At 60.7% G+C, this 22,643-nt stretch overlaps 1 protein-coding gene across 4 annotated transcripts in view; it reads right to left on the reverse strand.

Annotated features, from left to right (window-relative positions):
* Positions 1-22,643, reverse strand: part of ABCC6 (ATP binding cassette subfamily C member 6) — a 44,702-nt gene that overhangs the window by 15,648 nt on the left and 6,411 nt on the right. For all 4 annotated transcript variants that reach the window (XM_079121431.1, XM_079121432.1, XM_079121430.1 and 1 more), the window contains 15 exons: positions 21,896-21,957; positions 19,784-19,915; positions 17,824-18,036; positions 16,704-16,881; positions 14,024-14,185; positions 11,110-11,202; positions 10,006-10,209; positions 9,711-9,857; positions 9,024-9,111; positions 6,980-7,055; positions 6,713-6,839; positions 6,387-6,563; positions 4,624-4,791; positions 1,875-2,049; positions 495-570 (listed from right to left, as the gene is read on the reverse strand). In XM_079121431.1, coding sequence (XP_078977557.1) covers positions 495-570; positions 1,875-2,049; positions 4,624-4,791; positions 6,387-6,563; positions 6,713-6,839; positions 6,980-7,055; positions 9,024-9,111; positions 9,711-9,857; positions 10,006-10,209; positions 11,110-11,202; positions 14,024-14,185; positions 16,704-16,881; positions 17,824-18,036; positions 19,784-19,915; positions 21,896-21,957 — 2,078 coding nt within the window. The remainder of the gene's footprint in view (positions 1-494; positions 571-1,874; positions 2,050-4,623; positions 4,792-6,386; positions 6,564-6,712; positions 6,840-6,979; positions 7,056-9,023; positions 9,112-9,710; positions 9,858-10,005; positions 10,210-11,109; positions 11,203-14,023; positions 14,186-16,703; positions 16,882-17,823; positions 18,037-19,783; positions 19,916-21,895; positions 21,958-22,643) is intronic.

The raw sequence follows: 22,643 nt of genomic DNA on the forward strand, positions 1-22,643 counted from the left end.
CTTGGGCAGGATTGCTTGTTGTGTCACTCAGGGGACCTCTCAGGGTGGCTAGTTGGGGTGGGAGGAAGGCCTATGCCTAGCATGTCCCCCCAACAGCTGGCACTTAAGTCCAAGCCACCTGGCACCCAGTGTCCTCTGCTCTGTTTCCCAAGACCACCCTCCATGAACCGGGCCAGCTCAAAGCCTGCTGGGCCCTGTCCTCACCAGCCAGCACCCCATGATGCCTCCCTGCCGGCTGGAGCCTTTGCCTCTCCTATCTGTCAGGGTGACTGACTCGAAGGCCTTCATCATGTCAGAGGGCAGAGCGTGCACCCTGTGAGCTGGCCTTTTGGGAACCTCATCACCTGGCCAACGGACTGAGGGTATTTGGTGTGTTCTCTGCCCTGAGCAGCCAGGCTGCCGGGAGGCACTGCTGCCTGAGAGGCTGTGGTCACAGCAGACCCTGCTTCACGCTCAGCCCGGTCCTCCCACGCCCAGCACCTCAGTGGGCTCACCGCTCTGGTGTGTGCTCAGGCCTTCTGCCTCCAGGGGAGCCACCAGGGTCACTGGCACTGGCCACAGGTTCTGTTTCTGCAAGGTCAAGGAGTTCTGTCACATGGTGGGGTCACATCACAGCGTCCTTGTGCCAGCTTTGACACTCAGTGCGATGTGACCCTCACCTCTGAGCACCGTTCCCCTGATGTGGCCCGTGCTGCCTTTGTAGCCTCCTCGCTCAGCCCTCTCTCTGGGTTCACCCAGGACCTTTCCCTTCTTCAGCCATTCCTCACTCACCCAGCAAACTTAACTGAGCACCTGCTATGTGCTTGGGGTTAGCAAGACGGCAGTGAACAAGTCAAGTTACCTCTAGTTTCTCCAACAACTTTGCTCAAGCAGTTCCTTGAACCTGGAATGTTCTTTTCTGACTAACTTAGACCCAACCTCAGGTGCCATCTCCCCCAGGAAGGACCTCTCCCCAGCTCTCCAGTAACCAAAGCAGAGCTTTAGTAGTTCAACTATAGACCCATGAGCAAGGAACACTGCCGTTGTGGGCTGCTGGGATCTGGGGCCTGTTTGTCATACGGCACTGTCCCTGCAAAAACTGACCAATACAAATGGGCAATGCTGTCTCCAAGCTCCTGGACAGTGACACTGTGGCTCAATACTGAGGGTCTTGAGGGGGTGGGCCCGTGCTCAGCAGCTGTTTCCAGAACAGGGAGGGCAGCCTATCGCTTTGTGGCTGGAAAGCACATTCCTTGGTCCGGTTGCTTGGGCTCCCATCCTGCACTGCCACTAACAAGCTGCACAGGCCATGCTGGACAGGTCCTTAACTTCTGGACTCAGTTTCCTCCTCTGGGAAATGGAGACTTTAGGGTGCCAACCGCACAGGGGCACTGTGCTCATCCACCAGGTGGACTGCAGCAAGCTGTCGCGAGCTCCTTCTCTGCGCTCACTGTGGGCCCGGCGTGGCTGGCTGGGCCTGCAGAACCTCACGGCTGCAGAACCAGCCGGCTCTGTGCTCTCTGGTCCCTTGGGAGCCCAAACTAGCACGGTCGCGAGGCACCACAGACCTCTGGCTCGGCCTGCGAAGCAGCTCTGAGCCTGGACTCTTGGATCTGTCACCTGAGCCAACGGGGCAACGTCCTCTACCTCAGTGTTCCCATCTGTAAAATGGCAGCAGCAACTGCACAGGCCTGGTGGGGCCGTCATGAGGGAGTGGAAGAGCACGATCACAGAGACGCTAGGCTCAGCCTCCGGCTCTCCGTGGGGCAGAGGTGACCTCTTGCAGAACCGTCTGCTTCCAGGCCTGGGCCCACACCTACTGTGTGCCCAGGAGATTCGTGCCTTCTCCTGGGGTGGCAGGAACTGGGGGCAGAGCCCAGGAAGCCCGGCTCTACCTCCTCCTGCTGCAGCTCCTCGCTGCCTGGCTCCCTCCAGGAGGCCCACCAGTGCCCCCTTCCTGCGGAGAAGCTCCTGGTAGGTGCCCGTCTCTGCAATGGCGCCCTCCGCCAGAACCACGATCCAGTCGGCCTGGGGCAGCACGTGCAGTGTGTGGGTCACGAGGATCCGCGTCTGGGCGGGGAAAGGGGGGGCGTCACACTCCCGGCCTGGCAGGGAGGGGTGCCCCGGCTCACAGCGGGAGCACGCCCCTCTCCTGGTCCTGCCCTCTGTCTGGGAAACAGCAACGTCCAAAGGGTGAAGCGGACCGGCTCCCTCCAGCTGTGTCTCAAATCGAGAGGACTCCAGGCTCATCCAGACCTGGCCCAGACTGAGGCAGAGCTGGGCGGGCAGGGCGAGCTCAGCTTACCATGGAGTTGCCATAGCAACCACGCAGAGATCCCTGGGAAACCACCGAAAGCCGAAAATACCCTCTGTGTCATCGTCAGCATGAGGGCATATGGTGGAGTCTCAGTTGCCCCTTGTGATCACGTGACTGGCCGGGAGCCGTGACTGCCTGTCACTGCCCAGCATCACCAGAGAGGATGGCCTGGCGAGCCGCAAGCCAGGCAGGAGGTCCCCGATCAGAACTCAAGGTCTGGCTTTACGCTGGATGCCTATCGCCTGGGCCCCATCACAACGCGAAAAATCTCATGGTATAACGGCAGACGCATGTGCAAGAGAGGAGTGCTCTTGGCTTCAGCAGCCCACAGGACTTTCCCCCAGGCAGACGGCATCTCCAGCCACAAAGCAAGTCCCAACGACGCAAAAAAATTCTTAAATGATTTCAGGCATCTTATGGATTCGTAATGGAACGGGACTGGGAATCAACTGCAGAAGATTGAACAATACGCGTGTGAATGATCAGTGGGTCATTGAAGAAATCAGAGGGTACGTTAAAAAATTCCTAGGAGCAAAGGCAAATGGAAACCCAACATGGCAGAATCTGAGGGAGACAGGGAGACAGATCTAAGAGGCAAGTTATAGCTCTGAGTACCTGCTCTAAAAAATGAGAGATCTCAAGTAAATAACCTAATGATGGGGCTCAAGGTCTTAGAAAACCAAGAACACAGCCAACCCCAAACCAGTAAGAGGAAAGAAATAACAAGGGTCAGAGCTGAAATGAACCAGTGGCTAAAAGAGCAATACAAACGGTCAGTGAAACAAGGAATTGGTTCTTTGAAGAGATAAGGAAGGCTGATAAACCCTTAACCCAACTAGCAGAGAGAAAAAGAGAAATAAAATCAGAGACGAAAGGGAGTATTATATCACTGAAATCCAAAGAAACATGAGGTTGTATTTTGAGAACTTATATTCCAATAAATTGGAAGACCTATTAAAAATGGATAAATTTCTAGACACACAACCTACCGAAATTGAACCAAAAGAATATTTTAAAAAACCCATAGCATTGTCAATAACAATCAATGAGACTGAAGCAATAATGGAAAGTCTCTCACGGGGAAGCCCAGCACCAGGCAGATTCACTGTTGAGTTTCACTAGATCTTTAAAGAATTGGCACAAAAGTTCCTCAGACTAGTCCATGAAATAGAAGAGGAGGGCACACTTCCAAACTCCTTCGACAAAGCCAGGAACCACCGATAGCAAAACTAGATAAGGACACAACCAAAAGAAAAGACAATTACAGACCAGCCTTCTTGATGAAACCTGATGCAAAAATTCTCAATAAAATACCTGCAACCAATTCAACAGCACACTGAAAAGATCATCTGTCATGATTAACTTGGTTTCCTTCCAGGAATTCAAGGATGGCTCAACAAATGCAAATCAATGAACATAACACAGCACTTTTAAAAAGCAAATGATCGCAGTAGATGCAGAAAAAGGCTCTAAACAAAATTCAACACCCCTCCATGATAAAAGTTTGGAAAAGCTAGATGCAATAGTGCACACCTGTAATCCCAGTGACTCGGGTGGCTGAGGCAGGAGGATGGCAAGTTGGAGGCCAATCTTGGCAAGTCAGTGTAGCCACTCTGGAAACAGTATGGACATTTCTCAAACACACCAAAAATAGAACTACCAAATGATTCAGTTTTATCATTCCTCAGCACAGACCCAAAGGAATTAAAGTCAGCATCCTAAAGGAGACATGCAGACCCATGTTTATCACCGCACAATTCACAAGAGCCGAGTTATGAGATCAGCCTGGGTGTCGGTCCACAGACAAATGGATAAGGAAACATTGACACACCCAATGGATTAAATGTTATTCAAGTCATAAAGAAGAATGACATCATGTCATTTTAAGGAAAATGAACAGAACTAGAGATCATGTTAAGTGAAATAAGCCAGACAGGAAGGTGGGCATTAAGTGGAATCCAAGGGTCAGGGGGAAAGATGTGAAAGTAGGAAGGTGACTCTCAGAGCAGAGAAGGGGGGCAGGAGGAGTAGGATGTGGCAAGGGATGGTAATGGGGGCAAATAAACCCAAAGTACACTATTTGTACTCTAAATATTCTGCAATGAAACCCACTGTTCTGTATAATTAAAATGCACCCATTAAAGAGCGTTGTCTCCAGTCACTAAGATTTGGGGTTGTCTGTCATGTAGCACTGTCACAACCACAGCTGACTGATACAGAGGGGCAGACTGGACACAAGGGGGGTGGTAGACAGACTTGGGTTAGGACTGGATTCCAAGGGCTTCTGCTCTTGCCCTGTGAATTCTGACATTTGTTCCCAAACTCACTGTCCCCTGGAGAAGCCCGCCAGGCCCGATGACATGGGTGAAGACGTGCTGGCCAACATGGGCATCCAGGGCTGCCAGGGGGTCGTCCAGCAGGTACACAGCAGCCTTTCTGTACACAGCCCGGGCCAGGCTCAGCCGCTGCTTCTGGCCCCCGGAGAGATTCATGCCCTGTGGCCAGAGAGGGACAGGGACACACGTTGGGGTCATGCCAGCTTAAACACCTGCTCCTGGCCAGCATCCCTGACAGCTCCCCGGGGGCACCACCTCACTCGCCATGTCTCCTCCCCCTCCCGGCTCACGCTCCATCTGGCATGGCGTCCCCAGGACACCAGTTTGTGGAAGGTGCCAGTCGGCTCCCTGAGGCCGCATGCAGCAGCAGGTTTTCGGTCCTTACTTCTTTTCATTCAGCCAGTATCTACCACACGGCTGCTCTGTGGCCCGCCACATCCTCCTGCTCTCCTGATCTTTCATTGCAACAAGGGCGGAGTGAGAGACAGAGAATCCAAAACCCAGAGCTGTAAACCGTGTGGCCTGCGGGGTGGTGTGGAACGCCAGGGAGAACTGGGAAGCATGCGTTGTGTTGGGCAGAGGGATGAGCCGTGTAGCTCCCGGGGAGAGCTTCCCTGCACGGGATGGCAGGTGCAAAGGCCCTGAGGTGGAGATGGGCAGAGAGACAAGTGGGACCTGATGGCAAGGGGCCTGGTCAGAGTCAGTTGGGACTTTGTCTTTAGGGAAATGGGGAGCCAGGGGCTTCTGAGCAGAGGCAGGAGTGGTCTAAGCACCCTCTGGCTGCTGTGGCAGGCCTGGTCAAAGGCCAGCAAGGGGCCTCCCTGCGATGCAGGGAAGGGCTGATGGTGGACAGAGCCTCAGCAGGTGGGTCTGGTGCGGGGTGCAGGAGGAGGTGGCTCTAGGCACCAGACGGCCCAGCACAGCTGGACAGATGTGGAGGGCAGGGCGGCCCTCCCTTCGGGAAGCACTTCCAGGTCTTGCTTCCTGGCCCTGCCTATGGGCTACTCTCTCACCCTCCTTCTCGGCCCACAGGGGGCTCCCGGAGCCTCCCCTCAGGAGCCTCGCTGCCCCTGGACTTGGCCTTGTTATTGGAGCTCTACAGCTGCACCCGACGGAGGGTTCTGCTGGCCATGGTCGTCCACGCTCGCCCCGCCCGGGAGTCTAACTCCCATTTCTGATGGTTGCCTGTCCAGGGGTCTGCAGACTCTCTCTGTGAGGGGCAGGATAGTGACTATGGCCAGCGTGTGGGCTGGACTGTGTCCATCACAACTGCTCAGCTCTGACCTTTGAGAGCAAAAGCAGCCATAGACCTTAGATGAATGAATGGGTGTGGACGTGTCCCAATAAAACTTTATTGATAAAAAGAAGCAGTGGGCTGGATGGGTAGAGCTTCTGCTCCCCCATAGTCCAGATTCTGTTTGCTGGACATCTCTGCCTGGATCCTTTGGAGAAGCCCAGAGAGGGGAGGCAATGTGGCTAAGGTCACCCAGCAGGTGGCAGGGGGACAGGACAGGAAGCCAGGTCCCCTCACTCAGAAAGCCCCTCAGCACTAACCCCGCGGCCCTCTGCCTCTGCCTTAGCTTCTGTCTCCAAGCAGTTCATGAATAGCAACCGAGCTTCCAGGCACCCTTGGCCTTGGGCTGGTTCTTCCCCACCCGCCCGCTTCCCTGGCCCCTCTGCCCCTCCACCACTTTGCTCACAGGTCAGGGAGGCAAGGTCCCTCCTCCACTGTCTCCCTGTCCCGAGACCCTCACCTGCTCTCCAATGGGCGTGTGGATCCCCGCGGGGAAGCTGTCCACCTCGGGCCGCAGGGCGCAGGCCTCCAGGACCTGCTGCAGCCAGGGCAGGTCCCGCTCCTGCCTGAAGCACACGTTCTCCACGAGGGAGGCGTTCTGCACCCAGGCCTCCTGGGGCACGTATGCCACAGGACCCTGCAACAGCCGCCTGGGTGACAGGTAGGAGAACGAAGGGAAGGGGAGCCGGGCGTGGGGAGGCGGGCGGGTGCCGTGAGCTGGGCTGCGAGGGGCACAGGGCGGGGCACGTGGGCATGGGCGGCGTCTTAGCAGCCGGGCAGCCTCACCTTGACGCTCACGGACCCCTCCACCTTCAGCAGCTCCCCGAGGAGGGCAGAGAGCAGGGAGGACTTCCCTGCCCCCACTGGACCCACAACTGCCAGCAGACAACCCTGGGGCACGGCCAGGTTGATCCTGGCCACACAGGAGGAGAAGCGTCCAGGTTGCCCCCAGTCTGTGCAGAATGGGTCCCGGCTCAGCCGGCCTCTGCTGCCCGCCGCTCCCCCGCATTGCTCCCCACAGAGCTGAAGGCTGTGTCCGGGGCTGATCCGTACCTGTGCAGGCAGGGAGGGCCTTCCCGGGACCAAGCGAAGGTGCCGTTGTGGATGGCAACACAGTCCTTCCCAGCAGCTGCAGGGCACGGAAGCCAGTATTACAGGGTCACTCTGCCCCAAAGCCACCAGCCAGTGCCCAGGAGGCAGCAGGAAACCTCCCAGGGAGCCAGCCACTGCCACTGGCCCAGCTTGTGGGTGACCCTGCAGGGGTCTGTGTCCCATGGCTATCTAATTCAGGATGAGGTGAACTGTGGCCCGGGACCCAGTCCTGCCTTTTATTTTTTGTGTGTGGGGGCACCAGGGGTCGAACCCTCAGGCACTCAACCACTGAGCCACGTCCCCAGCCCTATTTTGTATTTTTTGTTTAGAGACAGGGTCTCACTGAGTTGCTTAGCGCCTCGCTTTTGCTGAGGCTGGCTTTGAACTCGAGATCCTCCTGCCTCAGCCTCCGGAGCCGCTGGGGTGACGGGCGTGCTCCCCTGCGCCCAGCCTGCTGTCTATTTTTATAAACAGTTTTGTTGAAACACAGCCCTGCCCATTCATTTATCTTGAATGACACTGTCCTGCTGAGATGGCAGTGACCACATGGCCCAGGAGCCTAAATGATGTACAATCGGGTCCTTTACAGAAAAAGTGGAGTTTTGATGTTTTATCATCCGATCCAGGGCTGTGGCATGGGAAGGAGGCATCGTGAATTTTATTGGGACAACTGGAGTAAACGGGGACCTCCCTCTGCCTCCCTGTGTCCCTGGGTCTCAGACTTCATCTGTATAACGAGAGGAAACATATCGGTTTCCAACTACATACTCAGAACCACCTGGAAAGATCTTCTCAAACACAGCGATGCCCTGGCTCGGGCTGACAGATTGAATCAGAACTTCCGGCGAGCGGGAGCTCAGACCTGAGCTCTTTGGTCCCTTAGAGACTCATCAGCACCCAGTACCCTCAACCGTCTCCAGGGAGGTGAGCAGGCCGAATGCAGAGTGGCCGCTTCCACGTGAACCTCCGATAGGAGCCATCATTGTTTGGGTACTTGCCCCAGGGAGTTCACGCAACGTGACCATAATGGAAAAGCCATTCTCTGCTCATTGGAACCTCAGATTGAACTGGGCATCCTGAGATTCTGTTCCCGGGTCTGGCCACCCTGCTCGTCACCTGAGGTGTGGGGTTTCCCTCTTGCTTCCCCAGGGGCACCTCACAGAGCGTCACCAAGAGGGTCAGGGGAGCTGGCGTCTCCAGGGGCCACTTTGACCAGTGCTGGCCCCTGGGAGGTGCCCTTCTGTCTGGCTGTGGGTGTCTGTCATGATTGCACCCCGGCCTACGTTTGAGAGAGTGAGACTGTGGCCCCAAGCAGGCGACCAGCTGGGTCAAACTCGTGACCAAAGTATCCCTCAGGGGTCTGCGGTCCTGTGGCCCTCCAGTGGGGCGATGACACGGTCGTCAGAGACCCCAGCCCATTAACTGAGCCGCTCTCAAGCCCAGGTGCTGCCGTCTGTTGCAGCCCTCGGGACAATGCTGGCAGAGGGGACCTGCGGCCAGGGCCACATCACTGGGGGGTGGACAGCCCGGAATGTGAACCCAGGACCTGGGTCTGGACTGGAATCACACTGACAGGGACGGGCAGAGCTCTGAGTGCCAGGCTCCCGGAGGCCCCCGCGCTACTTCAAGGGTCCTGCGAACTGAACGCCGGGCTCAGGCTGAGTGCCCGGCCCTGTGCTGTGGGCAGGACCTGAGCCCATCCGGCCTTCATGCCAGCCCGAGGGCAGCGGCCTGCAGATGGAGCGCTGCGGCTCCAGAGGTCACAACTTGCCCAGGCCGCTGGCTGGTCAGCGCTGCAGCCGGGATTTGGACCTGGCCGTCCACTGTCACTGGCTTAGCGTCTGAATAAGTAGGTGGACCAGATGCCCGAGACACAACATGGAGGGGTGGTCCAGGGACAGGTCACCCCCACTGCAGCAGCCCCGCCGTCTCCCCAGGCGGGGACGCTCTTCCTGTCCCCGTCCCCCATCTCTCCCACGCCCCTCCCGCTGAGCGTGGCGCTCACCACCGCCGGAGGCGCTGCGGCCCACTGCGCTGGGGTCCACCTCTTCCAGGCACAGGAAGGCGGCCAGACGGTCGAAGGACACCCGGGCCTGGGGAAACCGGAGCCCCAGGTCACCCAGCCGAAGGGCAGGAACTCGGCTTCTGGCGCAGGTGCCCGGGGCCCGTGGCAACAGCGTCCTGCCTACTGAGCCCTGCGTGTGTGCCAGGCGTCGGGACAAAGCTTCTGCGGCACAGGGGGGTGGGGACCGCGGGGACCTCCCACCTCAGCAGGACCCCAAGGATCCAGCTGCCTTCCTGCAGGCAGGTGCCGCGAAAGGCAGGTGGCTCCCCCGACCGCCCGCCTCCAGCCAAGACGCGAAACCCTGCCAGACGCTGTCCACCGGGCGGCGCCCTCCTGGGTCCCAACCACACACCCATCTTTGGGGACCCAAGCAGCAGCCCTGACGATACAGCAGCTCCGACGTGCAAGGGTGGCTCCTTCCCCTTGTGCCAGGGATGCACGCAGAGAGGGACTCAGGGCCACACAGGCAGAGGTGGACGGCCTGATTAAAGGGGACCTGGGAGGCTCGCCCTGCGCTTTGAGGACAGGTGCTGAGGTCCCTTGTTGCCCGCTGGGCCACTTCGATGGCGTCCTGTTACTCTGCTCCACTGCCCCGCCCCATCTCCCTCCCTCTCCTCCTGGCCCCACCTGGACAATGATGTGGACGGAGAAGGGCAGGAAGGCCTGGGCTTTGTTGAGGACGCTGAGCACGGTCAGGGTCACAAAGGCTTTCTCTGCATCCATGGTGTTCTCCTCGGCCACCAGAGTGTGGACGGCAAACACGACCAGTGCGACCTGGAGAGGCCCCGGGGCTGACCCTGAGACGGCCGGGCGTGGCCGGGAAGCCCCACGCTGTGGGGTCCCCAGGGGTCCACGTGGCCCGGCCGCCTGCCCTGGCACGCCCTCCCCCGGCCCAGGCCCTGCAGGGGAACAGCGACATCACCAGAAAGGTGGACACTTGGAAGGACACCAGGGACACAGAGAAGAGGAGGGTGGACGTCCTCAGGGCGCCCAGCTCCTGGCCCCGGATGCGCAGGACCCGCTCCAGGAAGGCCTCCTCCCAGCCGTGCGACTTGATGGTCCTCATGGTCCTGAGGACGGAGCTGGTGAGCCGTGCCCGGGCGTCCTTCTGCCTCATCTGCTCCTCCTGGGACCCGAGGGAGAAGAGGGAGAGGGGCACGCTCGAATTCTTCCCTCAACGCCTCTGGCCACCCTGCAACCCGTCCCAAGGCCACCGGCCGCCCAGCAGGTCCATCCCAGTCAGAGTCCAGGCCTCCCTGGTCCTCCGCCCAGCCCACCGTGCTGGGGGAGGCACCCAGGAAGCCCTGGGGCTCAGGAAAAGAGGCAGGGCCCCGAGCCAGCCTGGAGGGCTTCCTGGAGGCGGGGTGCTGCCTGAGGTAAAGGAGGGGAGCACTCAGGGAAGGGTGCATGGACCTAGCGGGGGATGGAGGCGGGCCTCTGAGACAGGACCCCAGCGTGGCCAGAGGGGAGAAGGGGCCGGGTCAGGGAGGGTTGCCAGGGTCTCATGTGTCTGGGAAGCTGCTTGGAGAACGTCTTAGCAGAGGCCACACAGGAGGCTGGAGAGGCCCTCGGGTGACAGGTGGGCAGGGCAGTGGGTGGAGAGGACCATCAAGTTCCTCCCGAGGATTTATTGAGCACCTTCTGTGTGCAACGCACTATTATAAATGCCACGCCTGCTAGGGAGCAATCCCTGTTCCCGAGAAGCTTCCAGACTAAGCACCAGACCGTGGGCACCGGCGGGTTCTCAGGACCCCCTGGCTGGAGAGCAGAGATGAGCCAGGGCAGAAGTGGGGACCCAGTGGGGGAGGGGCGGCTCCTGCCGCCCGGGTCAGAGGCCGGGGGCCGCAGAGCCACTGTGGAGGGCTGGTGCTCTGGATGGGCGCCCAGGTCTGAGTGCTGGGACAGTCGCGCCGTGGCCTGGCCAGGCCTGCGGGACCCTCCCCTCCCCGTCTGTGGCACAGCGCGGGCCCGGGACCCGTGAGCACCCCACTTCCTCATCGGCACATCCCTGCTCCCCCAGCCAAACCTGGTGGTGGCTCCTCTTCTTCGTGATGAAGAAATTCAGAGGGAGGAGGCCCAGAAAGACAGCGATGGCCGTGAGGGCGGAGGGTCCAAGAAGCTGGGGACAGAGGGGGCGGGGGACAAGAGACCCCCGGGGATTCCGTCAGACGTGGGTCCCAACAGAGGCACATGTCAGGGTCGGGGGCTCACGGGGGTCCCCGGGGGAGACGCCTGAGGAACACGGGAGTCCTGCCTGGCGGGAGCTGTCCACCTAGGGTGGGCGGGGTCGGGCTCCAAGGGGTCATGCCTGTCGCCAGCTGGGGCAGGGGGTACTCCTGGCCAGAACGGTGGGGTCCAGACGGCCGGGATCCAACCCTGGGCTCAAATTCTGGCCCTGACACTCGCGACCGCGACCCCAGGCAAGTCACTCATCCGTACAGCGGGAATGGAGCTCTTCCCCACCCGCGACGGCTGTCCTGCTGGCTCACGCCACCCGTGGGAGGGCTGCCAGAGGCTGCCAATCACCTGACAGATTCACACCGGGGTCGGAAGCGCTTGGCATCAGTATGTCCCACACAGTGCTGGGGACATGCCGATGCTGCGCAATTCCCAGTTGGTGGGAAGTTCACATGTAGCAGGACACCCTGTGGGCTTTTCTGGCCGCCCAACCCCAGCTTTGGGACTTGGGGGTCGCCGTTCCCTCAGCGTTGGTGAGGGAAGCTGTGGAGGAGGGGCAGGACCAATGATTTTTAAGTGACGGAGACCTTCCGAGATGCCGCCCAGGCCAGCTGGGCCTGTTCTCCAGGCGAGCTCCACCTGTTCCCAGGGCGGGGCCGGCCAGTGCCCTTCATTTATGAGGCACTGGCGCCACCCAGTGGCTCAGAGGAGAGGTGTCGGGAGGCCAACCCCAGCGCCCAGCCGGGCGGGAAAGGTACAGAAGGAAAGGACTCTGTATCACCTGACTCTGGCACCCGCCAGCTCGGCCTCCTTAACCAGCACCGCGCGGTGACCCGCTGACGTAGGGACTGTCTGCCGAGGGCCGGGTGACGCACCCAGGGGGAGCACTTGCAAAGCTCTTGGCCTCTGGATTTTATCAGGGTCACGTCTCCTCGCTCAACTGCCTGGAATTTCTTCACGTGCACTTCCTCCCTCCCTCCCTCCCTTTACTCCAAGTAGCAGCAGCCAGTGTGTCTACACTGCACGGCAGGCACTGCCTGGATGCCTCTTGTGTCCTTGCTGAGCCCCTAGTGTACGCAAGGCCTCAGAGACAGAGTGAGCCAGTGGGAAAGTCCTGCCCCAGGTCCTGTGCACGGGCACCAGAAGGCAGTTAGGAGCACCTGCCCCTCACTCGTGACCCGCATGTTGCCAACAGGCCCACCAGGGGCACTTAACCACTGAGCCACATCCCCAGCCCTTTCTTATATTTTACTTTGAGACAGGGTCTCACTGAGTTGCTCAGGGCCTCGCTTTTGCAGAGGCTGGCTTTGACTCGCGGTCCTCCTGCCTCAGCCTCCCAAGTGCTGGGATTCTGTGCCCGGCCATAAATAGAATTTCACTGGAACCCGGTCACACCCAGGTGCTCAGGGCTGCCCGTGGTTGCTTTTGCACTCTGAAGGTAGAACTGAAATCAAAAGCGTGACCCAGCAACCCCCTGAGTCTCAGATGACCGCTACCAGGTCTCTTATCTGTAAGTCTGTGAGCCCCACATCTGCCCTGGAGCAGGACAGCAGAGTGGCTCAGCTGGCCCTGCAGCTGTCCTCACCCCACACTTAACTACAGTGACCCCAGCAAGACCTGCAGAGGAGCCATGTGGGTCCAACACCTGAATCTGAAAATCAAAATTCTCCAAGACCGGAAACTTCTTGAGCACTCAGGAGGCTGCCAGTGGGAGAGCCCGCGCTGACCTCGTGGGACAGGACACTGCCCAAACACAGGCGCCCCGAAAATACTGTCTGAGGCCAGCTTCAGGCCAGTGGGTGAGGCGCTTTTGAAACCTACGTGGATTTGCTGCTCAGACCTGGGTCCTCTGGCGAGTTCTCACTGGGCGTAATGCAAATGTCCGGGCCTTGGGGAGGTCTGCCTCCGTCTCACCCATCCCAGGCCTTCCAAATGAAGGCCGCGCACCCTGCGGCACCCCACGATTCTCAGCCAGGGTGCTGCTCCCTGTCACCCCCTCTTTTGAGATGGAGAAAGGGGCCCGTTACTTGGTAAAGCTTCAAGGTCAGGAAGAGGTCTGGGCAGGACTCGAACCCGGGCAGCACCGAGAGGGTCTGGTTTTAATAAAAAGAGAAACTTCAATGCCACAAAACAGAAGGGAGTCAGAAAAAGTTCTCGCTCTCTTTTTCTGGCCTGACGGTTGCTTTGTGCTTTTCAAACACCAGGTAAGGGATTCTTTCCCTGAAAAAAAAAAAAAGGTCTCTGACTGTCCCTCTGCTGGTGGTGAGGGTGCCCCGCTTGAAAGTGTGCCGAGTCTGCCCGCGGGGTGCTCCAAGAAGCTCCCCAGGATCGTCGGCATCGCCACCCTACCCGAGGGAGACCGAGTCCCAGAGGGGGCGAGCACCCTGCGCGGGTCAAGAGACACCAGCCCTAGCCGGGTATGGTGGCACCTGCTTGTAATCCCAGTGGCTCTGGAGGCTGAGGCAGGAGGATCGCAAGTTCAAAGTCAGCCTCAGCAACTCAGCAAGGCCCTAAGCAACTCAGTGAGACCCTGTCTCAAAATAAAATATTAAAAAGGGCTGGGGATGTGGCTCAGTGGTTAAGTACCCCTGGGTTCAATCCCTAGTATCGAGAAAGAGAGAGAGAGAGAGAGAGGGAGAGAGACTTCTAAGACTTCTCCCATCCACCAGCCCAGAGTGTGCAGATGGAGGCCGCAGATGGAGGCCAGGTGGTGGTTGGGGAGGGGGATGAAGCTCACGCCCCTCCCCCTGTGCCCCACACACCTGCCACAGGTAGATGAAGCAGATGACGATCCAGAGCAGCAGCATCCACAGCCCGTTGAGGTAGAGCACGCTCTCCGTGAGCCGCTGCAGGTCCACAGACAGCAGGTTGACCACGTCCCCCACCGCGCTGGCCTTTCTGGAGCTGCTGGACAGGGCCAGGACCTGGGTAGGAGGGACAAGGGGGGCTGAGGAGGAGGGAAGGAGCCCGTGAAGCCCCTCAGCCCACCTCCCAGGGCTGTCCTGGGGATCCAGGGACAGGTGAACAGGAGCTCTGGAGTTGCTCCGGGAGGATTATGGAAAATGATATTCCTACGAGGCAGCTCCCCATGGAAAACGGAGGGACAGGAGGGAGGGGAATCGCCAGTCATTACCCTCTCCCAGTGCGCCCTTCCCAGTACCAGGGGCCTGAGGGAAAAGCAAACTCCCCCTTCCCGGGTCCGTCCCAGCATCTCCACCAGCCGCAAACATTCTCCCCTTCCCGCCCCAGAGCCTCTCGAAGGAAGGAGGCCGATACTGAACGCCAGACCCTTGACTTGACCTTCCTTCCCCCGTCGCCGATTAGCCCCAAACAGTGGCCCAGCAGATGTTGGACCTCTGGAGACAACGGATCCCAGAGAAAGGAAAGCAACGGGCAGGATCTGAGACTCAGCCCTCGGGTCTGGACTCCTCTCTCCCCAGAGACCCGTGAGCCTCGACCCTTCACAACCACCCTCCTGAGCTAAAGTTCTAACCCGTGCCTCCAGCCCGACGGTCCAAACTGCAAAACCCAGACTCCTTCCTTCTGAACCCGGGGCCACCTCCATACCCAGAAAACGGCCCCCCGCGCCTGATGGACGGGCCTCGCTGCAGAATCGAGGAGAGCTGGCGGCCCGAGGCTGCTGCCCGGCTCCCGCCTCCGTCATCTGCGGGCCGTGTGCTTACACCTGCAGCTCTGGCACGGGAACCATTCGTGGCACAGATAGGGACACAGACCCACGGTCACTTGCCAAGTGCCAACCAGCCCTGTGCTCAAGGACCAGCTTCCTCGCGTCCAGGAAGCCAGCGCCAGCGTGCCTCACTCACCCCAGAGAACTAAACCCTCTCTGCTTTGGAATCCCTAAGGAAGACATCCCCGATGAAACCAGCACACGAAATGCCTCGACTTCAGAACTATTAAGAAGGGAGGGAGGCGGTACAAGATTCAATGAACGACGAGCTCAAAGTCAGAGGGCTTCCAGACGCTGAGTGAGGACCAGAAACCAGGACCGGCAGGCAGGGCAGATGTGGGCCCGACGGGTGGAACCACGCCAGCAAGGGCTTCACCTGCTTCACGTGCCTCTGACGCCCAGCTGGCTCGCCCCGACCCTGGGGCCACAGTGGACCCCTTCCAGCGTGCTGGACGTCAGACTCTACCTGCAATCCTCCCTCTGCCGGGCGCAAGGGAAGGAGCGGGCTGGGGACGAGGGTAGAGAACTACACAGGGCCGTTCTTTAAAGAGCCACCACCTGTGCCCCGCCCTGAGCAGAGCACCTGCCCCAGGGACCGGCGTGCCCACCGGGAAGGAACCTCAAGACGTTCACAGAGCATCCCTCTGGGGCGGCCAGGGGTGGCCAGGGGTGGCCAGGGACGGCTCTGCGGGGAGAGCGGAAGGGCTTCCCACCTGGGATCAAAGGCGCTTCCTTTTTGGCTCAGGAAACAGGTGAACTCAGAGACCAGAGAGGCCCCGCCCAGCTCCAGCTCAGGGGGACAGAGCAGACTGGCCGGGCAGCGGGCCAGGGCCATCCAGGACTGTGCCGTCCCTCCTCCCAGGCGGCAGCTCCCTTGCGGCTGACCCCCCAGGAGCCAGTACACGTGGCCGTCCCCTGGGCCTGGCCTCCAGGGTCCCTGGGGGAGCAGAGTCGCGGTGCAGACCAGCCCGCGGGGGGTCACCTGGTCCCCGGCGTGGCTCCACCATGAGCAGGGCTGCCTGGTGACAGCGGACAGTCCACCCCAGCCCGACTTCTGCCCGGCCAGGAGGCTGTCATGGGAAGGAATGGACACTCCCAGATGAAGAGGTTGACGGGATGGTGCTCACGACCCGCCAGCCCAGGAAACTGAGGCGCAGACGCTAAAGGGCGTGTCCGGAGTCACAGGGCTGGTGTGGGGTGTGGGGGGCCGGGAGTGACCGGGGGCTTCCCACGGGGCCCCAGTCCTTTCTAATTTTTCACTTGGAGAAAATGCCTTGCCAAGCTGCTCAGGACCTCACTAAGTTTAAGGCTGGCCTCAAACCTGGGGACCCTCCTGTCTCGGCCTCCAAAGTCACTGGAATTGTGGGCATGTGCCACTGTGCCCCCTGAATGTCAGCAGGCTAGTGGGGCTGGAAACCCCGGCCACTAAGGCATGACCCGGTCAAGGCACAGGGTGTTGAGTTGACCTGGCAGTAGGAACCCCAAGTGCAAAGGTCCCACCCCGAGGTGGGAGTACACCTGGCCTGTCTGAGGACCTGAAAGGAGACCAGCGTTTCTGGAGGAAGATGAACGTGGGAGGAGGAAGAGGTGTGTGATGTGATGAGGTCAGAGAGGTTTCAGGGTCAGATCACACAAGGCCTTACAAGAATAACTAAGGAGGTGAGAATGCAGGGAGGGTACCTCTAAGTGAAGACTCTGCTCTCAGCCACCAAGAGCGCAGGGACGCCACCCTCCGGCCTGGAAAGGCGGCTCACCTTCCTGTATACCAGGCCGGTGATGGCCGTCCGCAGCCTCATCTGCAGCACCTTGATCCTGAACATGTAGTGCTGCTCGAACACCGTCTGCAGGCAGGCCGAGAGGAACATCAGCACGGCCAGGAGGGGCCCCTTCCAGGCCGGGGCCTCGGGGTCGCCCATGAGCTCCAGAAACAGGCTGTGGGGAGGGGCAGCTGATGAGGCCCCGCCCCCGTGCAAGCGGCTGCAGCCATCCCGCACCGGCTCCTTCCCATGAGGCCTTGCAGCTCCTCCTCCAGGCCGAATCGGGTCCCAGGAGAAGCACCTGGGGAAGCCCTGAGCCCCGAGCGGAGACAGCGCCCCAGAAAGAGGTGGTCAGCGTAGACGGGGCCCCCAGGTGGGTCCCGGTCCAATCTGACTAGTGTCCATTTGGAAAGGCCATGCAGGAGGCAGGGAGGAGTGGCTCAGGAGGCCTCCAGACCCGAGGGACAATGATTTCTGTGGTCACCCACTTGGTGGCACTTTGTTACGGGGACGCTGGTGACACACGCTCAGCCCTGCCATCTGGGCTGGCCAAACAAACGTGCTGGAGTCAACACGGCCAGCGCCCAGCCGCAGCCTCAGGGGCACACGCCACCCTCGTCCCCTCTCCTGGAACCTTCCGAGGGGCCGTGGAACTGGCCCCAGCCAGGTTGGGACATGGAGACCCACAGGGAGCGCAGACCAGGTGTCCGGGGCGACGGTCTGGGGCAGCTGGTCTGTGGGCTGCAGCACAGCAGGGTGGGTGCTGCCCTGCAGGGGCCCGGGTCCCCCCAGCACCACAGGACGGCATGAACAGACTGGCACGGCCAGGCTCACCCGTGACACTGACCAGGGACACGGGAGCGGAAAAGAAGGCCCACCCGTGGCCCCGGCCCCACGCGCCCCCCCGCGACCCCAGGACGCGGCCTGCGCACTCACTTGGGGGGCCTTTCCCAGCCAGAGGCAACTGACCGGCGCAGGAGGGTCTCCCCTCCTGGGGCACTTTCTGACCCCTTCCCACCCTCCGTGACCCGCTGGGGCCTGAGCACCAGCTGGCCAGGCAGAGGAGGAGGAGCCCTGGCCCTGGACGGACGCTAGGGCCCCTTCGCAGACGCCCTACCTGAGGAGCCGGGGAATGGTGAACCTGCAGGCGTCGCTGACCACGAGGCTCAGGGTCCCCAGGAGGAAGGTGGGCCGGAACACCCGCCAGATGGCCCTGAGCAGCGGCCCCCGCTGGCTCCCCTCCTGCTGCAGGAAGGCGTCGGTCTCTGCGGCCTCCATCTCCACGGCCTCCACGCCGCCACGTCCTCTGCTCTTAAATACCTTGGTGCGCCTTTGGGGAGAGGAGAGGGCGCTGGGTCTGCCCACGGCCGAGCCGCCACAGCAGGTGTGGCCCCCAGGGTTCTGTTCTCCAGGACGGGCAAGGTGGGCGAGGACCCTGCCAGCTCCATCACCGAGGACTCAATCACAGCAGGCAGCAGCCTGGGCAGCCACGGCCTCGGGGCCACTGGGGGGTGCAGGCACTCCTGTGTCCTCCCAGGACCCCGGCAAGCCTGGCGTCCCCCCGGCTGCACAGACCAGGAACCTGAGGCTCAGCGGGGCCAGTGCACATGCCTGAGGGCTGTGATCTCCATGACCATTTCCAGAGCCCCTCCCCGCTTCCTCCTTTCTTTCTTTTTTCCTTTTTGTGCTGAGGACTGAAGACAGCGGCGCTTGACCACTGAGCTTCCCCCCCAGCCCCTTCTATTTTTTGAGACAGGGTCTCGCTAAGTTGATGAGGCTGGCCTCAAACTTGCAGTCCTCCTGCCTCAGCCTCCCAAGGCACTGGGATTACAGGTGTGGCCGGCGTGCCCAGCACCTGGGCACTTTTGGACTCCTCCTGCTGCCCCCTTGGAGGAAGCTCAGCCCTGTCCCCACCCCATCACCACCGACCAGCCATGGATTGTTCAGAGCAGGCCGAGGACCATGTCGATGTCCATGGGCCCCGGCAGTCCAGTTCTGACGGCCTCCACGCACAGTCCCTTCCTGTCCAGGGGCCACACGCAGAGCTAAGGTGAGGGAGGGGGAGGCGGAGTAGGGGGAGCTGGGCCCCTGCTAAGGCGGTTGGTCCTCAGTCAGCAGCTGCTGAGGTGCTGTGTGGCCTGGGGAAGAGGGAGCCCCTCTCTGGTCCTCGACATCCTGGAGTGACAAAGGGTGGGGCTGGCTCTGCTTCCTGCGCGCCTCTGGCTTGACTACCTTCGGGGGCATCGGTGATTTCGACACCCACGTGGACGGTGACCTGGTGGGGTGCTGGGCTCAGCCGTCCACCTTCATGACCCCACCTCCTCCCTGGTGGGCATCCGGGGCTCCTGGCTCACCCAGGAGAGAGGGAGGCGCCCAGGCGGCGCCAGCGCCTCAGGCCATGGGGAGGGTGGGCAGGGATGGGAGTCAGGGCCACGTGCCGCCCCTGCGCACCAGGGCACCCCTCTCCCATCATGGAAGGAGGAAAATGGAGACGGCTGGTCGCTCAGGGGCCAGACCCTCACTCCGAGGCCAAGGTCGAAGTCCTTGACCTCGTGGCCGGTGCTGAGTCAGCCGAGGTGGCCTCGGTCTTCGGGGGTCAACAGACCCACCAGGAGAGTGGGAGTTAAGAGCAGTGACCTGGCTGCGGAGTTGGGGGAACATGCCTGAGACCAGAGGCTGAGGTCAGCTCCCACCGGAGGCCGGCCCGGGAGCCGCCAGGCTGGGCTCTGAGCCACTCTGACCGGCTGTGCGCTGGGGCCACGGACGTGCCCACTGAGCAGGCGAGGAAACCGAGGCTGGGCCACGGGCCACTCAGGGTGCGCCCCAGCCGGCCCTCTGCCTCCTGCTGGGTCCACGTGAGCGCCTCCCTCTGGCCCCAGAGCCCCAGCAGCCTCCCTTTGGGCCGGGCAAAGTGCTTAGGGAGGAAGCCCCTCCAGCCTGAGCTGCCGGCCCTGGGGCAGCAGAGGGCAGGCAGGCCAGGACGGGCCTGGAGCAGCGTCCAGGGCTGGACGGGGCCAAAGGCTGGGCGGGCCCTGCTGCCCGAGCGCCAGCCCGAGCCCAGGGGGCCGCAGACTCACCTGGGGGCCTCGCCGCGGGTCCTGGTCCATTCTCTTTCCAACTGGGAAACCAGCTCTTCGGAGGAGTTTTCTTGCTCAAGCGACCAGAAGTCTCTGGGTCCCAGCGGCTTCCTGTAGCCCCTCCAGAGCAGCCTGTCGAAGGGGCAGGGAGGCAAGCTGCTCCTGCTGCCCAGCCCGTGGCCCTGCCGGCAGCCGTGCGCCCCTGGGCAGGGCACTTCAGCTCTCTGTACCCTGCTGGGCCCGGGTCAGCGAGGGCAGTGAACCTCAGCCTGCCTACCAGCCGTAGGCGCCATGCCGTTTACAAAGACGGTCTCACTTACTCTCACGGGAGCCCGTCTGCTAGATTGTTATTGGCCCATTTTACAGCAGGCAGAACACAGAGGATCAGAGAGATGAATTGACTTAACCAAGGGCAAGTGACATGGCAGGGGAAACAGACCTCTCCTTGGGAGCCAGAAGTCCAGGGCCAAAACTATCACAGTGAAGGCAATCTAACTCCTCCCTCAGCTTTAAGCACCCCTCTTCCTCCACTGGCCCAACCGCCGGCCTCAGGACCTTTGCACATGCATGCCACGCTGCTTAAAATCCTTTCCCAATCCCTTCCCTGGCCATTTCTTCCCCGTTATCTGAGCTTAGCTATGACTTCTTAGGAAGGCCCATGTGAACCTCCCCAGCCCCAGCGGATTCCATTATAACTGCCCACGGTTTCCTGAGCCTCATTTAAAAATAATGCTAGTAGCAATTATGATTGACTTTCTTGGTCTAATTGTTTACTTGGTGTCCCCGCCTCCAGCAGATGGCAGGTTCCATGGGCAAAGGCAGGGCTTGTCCGTCTGCCTTTCCTGTGTTCAGCACAGTTCTGTGACCTGTGTGACCTCGGGCAGGTCCCTTCCCATCAACAGGGTGCAGTTTCCTCACCTTAAAGTGAGACATTTCTGGTGGTTGGTCTGAGTCGAGGCTACGGACTCCATAGAGGGAGCGTTGTTTTCTCTTTGATCTTTCTGGTGACACAGGGAGGCCCTTCTGGATGCCGGCTCTCTCTCTGGGACTTGCCCAGTGCCCTTTTCTAACACAGAGTGGACTTGGCCTGGCCACCGGCCTGACTGGGAAGTCCCTAGCGCTGCCTGCTGCTCCCTGAAACCGTTTTTGGAGTTTCCTATGGGACAAGGAATCTGATGGATTTCCCAGTTTGGACAGGGATGGGAAGTTCCTTTTATAAAAGTTCATAGAAGTTTAAAAAAAAAAAAAAGTGAGTTTTTTAAAGGTGAGCTCACCAGGGGAGGGCGATGACACCCCAGCGTGGCCAAAAGCAGGAAGGGGGTTCCTTAGTTGTTCAAGCTGAGGAAGCGGGAGACCCCCTGGAGCTGTTTAGGAAACGTCTATGCTCTTACGCCAGTTCCACACGCCCAGAGACTCACGCTCTTTGTTTGCGTAAGGACCACTTTATAAAACGCCCACCATGTGTCAGGCCCCACCCCGACGGCGTCATAAACTTTATCTTATTTACTCTTCACAGCCCATGAGGTAGAAGTTGTCCTCATCCCTATTTTATAAGTATGGCGACTGAGGCACAGAGAGATTAATTAGCCTGTCTAGGGTCACACAGCCAGGAAATGGTGGAGCCAGGATTCAGGTCTAGGTGGTTGGGTGCTACTGAGGTCTGGTTGCAGTGTGGTTGGGGAGCGGGTCTGGTAGGTGGGCACCTCCCCAGCACTGGGTGGGCTGGCACTAGGCCCTGGTGGGCCCCTCGGGCAGTAGGCACTTGGTCTTCTGCATCCTGGTGATCAGCACATAGTACATGCTTATTAAATGTTGGCAGAACAACTAAAGCTGAGTGATATGGAGCACCTACTGCGTGCAGGCGCTAGGTCCTTTCCATTTCGTGAGGGCTAAGCAGAGACTCCGGGTATTTGTGACATGGTCCGAAAGGGGCAGAGCCAGGCCTCCCGTCCAGATGCACCCGGCAAGTGAAACAGGCACAGGCCGTGTGAGATGCGGAAAGCCGAGGGGCGGGAAGCCTGGCCGGCCGGTGAGCTGGGAGGAGCCCCGTGCGGGTCGTGCGGGTCGGGTGGCGCCGCGGGTGGGGGCACCCCATCCCGCCACTGTGCTTACCCAGAAGCCCACCAGAACATGGCTCTGGACGGGAAGGAGGCCGCCGCCTTAGGACACGGATTCTGCAAGAGAGGAAGGTGGGGAGGGGAGGCCTCAGCTCACACCCAGGGCGAGCGGCGACCAGGGCCAGGGGGACAGGACGGACCGGCCACGCCCGTGGCACCGGAATGCACAGCGAGGGCACCGGCTCTCTGCCCGAGGCGGACATCGGGGGCTTGGGGCTTCCCGGCGGGCCAGGCGAAAACGGAGCGAGCCCAGGGCGGGCCGCGTCCACGCGGGCAGAGGCAGGAGCTGCTCAGAGGAGCCGCGGTCAGACCCGGAGACCGGGGAGCGAGGACGGGGCGGAGGGAAGGACGTCCTCAGCCAGCCCGCAGCAAGCGCTGTGAAGGAGGCTCCCAGGGACTCCTGCTGCTGCCCCGGTAGTCGCAGTCTCCCTGGTCACCGCGGCCCCCAGGTGCCCGCGCTGGGCTGCTCGCCGGGGCTAAGGGCTTTCTGCCTCGCTCCCGGGCACAACTAAAGTCCATCGTCACTTTAAATCCATCACTCAGCCCTCGGGGCACTCGCAAAGATGGTCGCGGGCAATTCACAGCCTGAAGTCCCCTCCAGGGTCACCCCCCACCGGTCTGTGCGGTCATGTGACGGCTGACGGCCCAGGACGGGGACCCCACGGCTTGACCCCCGCAGATGCTCACCAGCCAGCGGGAGCCTGGGGCGGGGGCAGCACGCGGAGGCCTCAGACCCAGCCCAG

The sequence above is a fragment of the Sciurus vulgaris genome (genome assembly GCF_902686455.1).
Source record: "Sciurus vulgaris genome assembly, chromosome: 18".
Taxonomy (NCBI): domain Eukaryota; kingdom Metazoa; phylum Chordata; class Mammalia; order Rodentia; family Sciuridae; genus Sciurus; species Sciurus vulgaris.